Consider the following 5064-nt stretch of genomic DNA (forward strand, 5'->3'; position numbering starts at 1 on the left):
CACACACACACACACACACACACACACACACACACACACACACACACACACACACACACACACACACACACCTTTCAAAAAGTGTTATAACAGTTATAATTAATATTTTCATCAATTAACAAAATATAGTGAATGAACAGAAGAGGAATCTAAATCAAATCAATATTTGGTGTGACCACCCTTTGCCTTCTAGACAGCATCAATCCTTCTAAGTACGCTCGGCTGGTAGGTTGTTCCAAACATCTTGGAGAACTAACCACAGATCTTCTGTGGGAGTAGGCTTCCTCAAATCTTTCTGTCTCTTCATGTAATCCCGGACACAATGATGTTAAGATCAGTGTTCTGTGGGGGCCACGCCATCACTTCCAGGACTTTTTGTTCTTCTTTACACTGAAGATAGTTCTTCATGCCAAGGCTGTATGTTTGGGATGGTTTTCCTACTGCAGGATTAATTTGGGGCCAATACGCCTCCCTGATGGATAAATATCTGCCTGTATTTCTCAGCATTGAGGACACCATTAATCCTGACCAAATCTCCAACTCCCTTTACAGAAATGCAGCCCCAAACTTGCAAGGAACCTCCACAAGGTTTCACTGTTGCCTGCAGACACTCTTTGTAGAGCTCTTAGGCCCGTCGGCAGACAAACTGCCTTCTGCTTCAGCCAAATATTTTGAATTTTAACTTATCATTCCCGAGCACCTGCTGCCATTTTTCTGCACCAGTTCCTGTTTTTGTGCATATGTGAGTCACTTGGCCTTGTTTCCATGTTGGATGTATTGCTTTTTGGCTGCAACTCTTCCATAAAGACCACTTCTGGCCAGACTTCTCCGGAGAGTAGATGGGTGTACCTGGGTCCCACTGGTTTCTGCTGGTTCTGAGCTGATGTCTCTGCTGGACATTTCAAAAGGGAAATAAGCTTGATGTGTTTTTCATCTGCTGCAGTTTTCTTGGCCGACCACTACGTCTACGATATTCAACGTTGCCCAACTCTTTGCAAGCGTACCTATAAGAACTGATGCTGGTTTGAAGGCAGAGTAGTGACACCAAATCTTTGTTTGCTCACTTCACATTTTGTAAATTATAAAAAAAAAAGAAAAAGAAAAAGAAAAGAAAAGAAAACTCATTATTTTTGAAAGCATTCTTAGTTTGCAGCATTTTTTCACACCAATCCAAGACTTTTGAGCAGTACTGTATATATATATACACACAAACATACACACACACACACACACATATATATATATATATATACACACACATACATATATACATACATACACACATACATACATATATATATATATATATATATACACACACACACACACACACACACACACACACACACACACACAGTACTCTTTTACAATCTTGAATGCCAAATTAAAAAATTGAATTGTTGAGATTGCCACACCCGTAAAAACACATGTGCCGTGTTGAAGTGCTGCGAGTCAGTCAACCTCCTCTTCTTAGCTACAGCCAGTCAAAAGATTGCATGGCAACTGCACATGCTGGAGACCTATTGACAGAACTTTTCAACGCGACTCACAACAGCACGTCGGCTACTTGCCACAGCCAGAAGACATTTTTTGTTTCAAAAGAAGCAACAAAAATCAACGCTGAAAGAAAACAGGAGTTTTGGAATTTGTTTTAAAGTAACAGTGTGCAATATTGGAAACGGCATAAAGCCCCTAATAGCCCTTAATATTGAACAGTTGAAAAGTGAGAATATTGCAGAGAGTACATAATCTGTCAGTGTTTGGCTAGATTTTTTTTGTTTAAATGTCGTGTTTGTTCCGGACACACACTCCGCACTCTTGTTTGCTAAAAACGCAGTGATCCGACCAACCAGCAGTCTGCAGGTTTCCACGTCACCTTTTGGTATCGCCTCAGCTCGCTTGGAACCTCAACAGAGGTAGTACTAAAAGAAGTACCTGGTAGCAGGTCCCAGGGGCTTTTTTTCGTTAAGGAAAACCAAAAAAGGTGAGTAGAATCGAGTAGATACCATGCAGTGGAAAACCGCCATTTGAGAGACTTTGGAGTTGAGAAGGCGTGTCATTGTGACCACACCAGCTAACACTCCCAAACATTACTGGCTCTACATACCTCTCAATGCCGACAACTCTAGAGAACTATTCAGAGTATACACCACTATCAATATGCATGGATAACTTTGCACTTTGTTAACTACAGAGACAGTTTTAGCCCACTGTTATATTAAAAAGCACGAGGCTGTAGTTAGTCTACATTTTTCATCTTGTCACAAATGCCATGTTCAGACCAACAGTATATTAGTCTGTCTCTCAATACTTGGAATCGTCCCAAAACTGTCTGTGCCACTCAGCCACAAGGACACTGGTAACTACTGAATACATAAATCCCTAAAAACGCTCACAAATTATTGTGATAAATTATTAAATTATACAACCCTACTTTATAAATACTTGGCTGGCCGGTGAGTGCGTACTTTCATCCGAACCTGAATTCTGCTGCTGAAGCAGCCATTTCAAGTTAGCTAGGCCCAGATGATGGAGTCTAACCTCGGTTAAGATAGCAATCTTTACACTTGGCCTTGGACATGCTGGTCCCCCTATACTGTAAATCATTTGCAGGTGTGTATTGTTGTCTGCCAGTGTCTCCTTTGATACTACTATCAGTACAGTAGTCGCCAAAGTCAAACATGATCAAATTACACAAGCAATCCTACCCTGACACCATTGCATGATACAAAGATGGAAATTTCTCAATTTAAACTGAAATAAGCCACAATTGTGTGCTTATGTTCCATTTTATAAAAAATAATTTCATTTATAAAAAAAATAAAAAAATCACTAACCAATACCATCAAATATGAACTTGTGTGTACCAAACAGTGGGATTTTGTTAGTACGTTTAGGCCATTTTGAGTTGTTTATGTTGTATAATAGTATGTATACATATCGTATAATAGCATTTATTACTAGACTAGGGATTGATCAATACTGTTTTTTCCAGGCTGATACAGATACCGATTCCTAGTAGTTCATGAAATAGGAAAATGTTTTTTTTCAAACAGATATTGCATAACATAATACCCAGTAAAAGAGAGTCAGATAGTGTTGTGGGCGGGACATTAAGTCAGACTCAGTGGTGAGTGAAACCGAAGCAGAGGGATAGACCAAGCTGTAGCGGCTTCAAAGTAGAACATATTTAATTATTTACCTTAGTTATCAGGTAAATAAATCCCTGATACATATAATCTGCAAATTGACAAAAAACAGCCCAATAATCGTCCAGGGCCAATAATCGGTCTGACCCTACACTAGACTTTAAAACATTTCATTGACACTGGTGAAGAGGAAGGTGGGCGGTTCCATTTTTAAGCTAATATTACTTCTCTGCGTAGTAGGCAGTGAAAAAAAAATGGGTTGATATGTCACTCATAAGTTGCTGTTTTTGATTCTTGTGCCAGGTTGCCTGACTCACCTTTGGCACCTCGATCTCCCAGATGATGAGCTCAGAGCTGGAGGAGGCAGCGTGGTTGCTCTGGCTTTCCCCAGCACCCATGGTGCAGCCGCTGTCCACAGAGTCCATACTGTTCACATCAGAGCCTAGATACACACACAAAATCATCATCACCGTTACCAGAAATGTTTACAGCAACATAGATGGCTTCAGTGCTCATCCTGAGCCATATGTTGACATGCAATCATCACTTGCGTTAGACTTCAGCATCACGCTTCTACAGTGTTAATTACATCACAGGTCACCTTGTCACTAGGGGTGTTAATCTTTTCTGGTCCCACGATTCAATTCGGTTACAATTACCCTGTCAACAATTTGAATCAATATAACAATGAGTATATAACTCTTTAATATATTATATGTATTGCTACACATGGCTTTCATCAACAAATTCAAGCAGTTAGATAAACACTCTCTGAACTCCCCTTTTTATTGTATCTACTCTTATAAAAAAAAAAGAAGAAGGAAAAAGACACTTCCTGAATGTAGTTGAGTCTGAACACAGCATACAACAGACAAAAAGCACCATTTTTTTTTAAAGTCATCAAGTAACAACGATAGGCGATAATGGATATGGTCTGTCACTGCATCGGTGCAGAGTTGCCCAGTTCCACATTGCGGTGCATTGATGCTAGGGGTGGAACGGTTCATGTATTCAATACAGGCGTCATGGTTCGGTGCGTGAAAACACGGTATCCAAATAAATAAAACTGATGTGCAAATTAATTAATGTAATGCAGAACTACTGGTAGAGACGCAGGTTCTTCAGGGATACCTACTCTGTAGCCCCGCTTTAGCTCTGAAGCTCTAATTGGCGCTGTATGTAGCCGAGCTCCACCTATATGCAGTTTTAGTAAGTCAGAGACAGCAGCACTAAGGACGAGTACAGTGGTGTGAAAAAGTGTTTGCCCCCTTCCTCATTTCCTGTTCCTTTGCATGTTTGTCACACTTAGGTGTTTTGGAACATCAAACCAATTTAAACAATAGTCAAGGACAACACAAGTAAACACAAAATGCAATTTGTAAATGAAGGTGTTTATTAGGGATGAGCGAGTACAGCATTATCTGTATCTGTATCTGTTTAACACATGAATTATCTGTATCCGGATCCGTACTCGGAGTGGGCGGGGCCTCAACCGGAAGTGGTCATATTTAACCAGGAAGTGGGTCAGGTTCTCTTGAAATGTTAGGGGCTTTAACCGGTATGTTATTTAAGCATGCAATTGATATGAGTTGATCAAAAATGGTTATATTTATTGCTGCTTTGAAAACTATTTACATGACAGCATTGAGCTTCAGATCAATGGTATTGTCATGGTAACAAACAAACTATATACAGAAGGTTTTGCAACAATGAACACAACACATGCAGTTGCAATTAAGAAGTAAAATGTAATGAACAAGAGTTTTCATACTCAGTATAGCTTTCTATTTTAATTTTTTTTATGATCAGTGTGATTTTTTTTGTTTTTGGTTCTTTTTAATTTTCTTTAATTTTTATTTCCACACAAGGTGTGTGTGTGTGTGTGTGTGTGTGTGTGTGTGTGTGTGTGTGTGTG

The 5064-nt window shown here is 39.5% G+C and overlaps 1 protein-coding gene across 1 annotated transcript in view; it reads right to left on the reverse strand.

Annotated features, from left to right (window-relative positions):
* akap1b (A kinase (PRKA) anchor protein 1b) overlaps positions 1-5064 on the reverse strand; it is a 33147-nt gene that overhangs the window by 13568 nt on the left and 14515 nt on the right. The window contains exon 3 of the mRNA XM_034866678.1: positions 3467-3591. Within this exon, the coding sequence (XP_034722569.1) occupies positions 3467-3591 (125 nt within the window). The remainder of the gene's footprint in view (positions 1-3466; positions 3592-5064) is intronic.

This window comes from Etheostoma cragini, chromosome 3 (genome assembly GCF_013103735.1).
Source record: "Etheostoma cragini isolate CJK2018 chromosome 3, CSU_Ecrag_1.0, whole genome shotgun sequence".
Lineage (NCBI taxonomy): Eukaryota > Metazoa > Chordata > Actinopteri > Perciformes > Percidae > Etheostoma > Etheostoma cragini.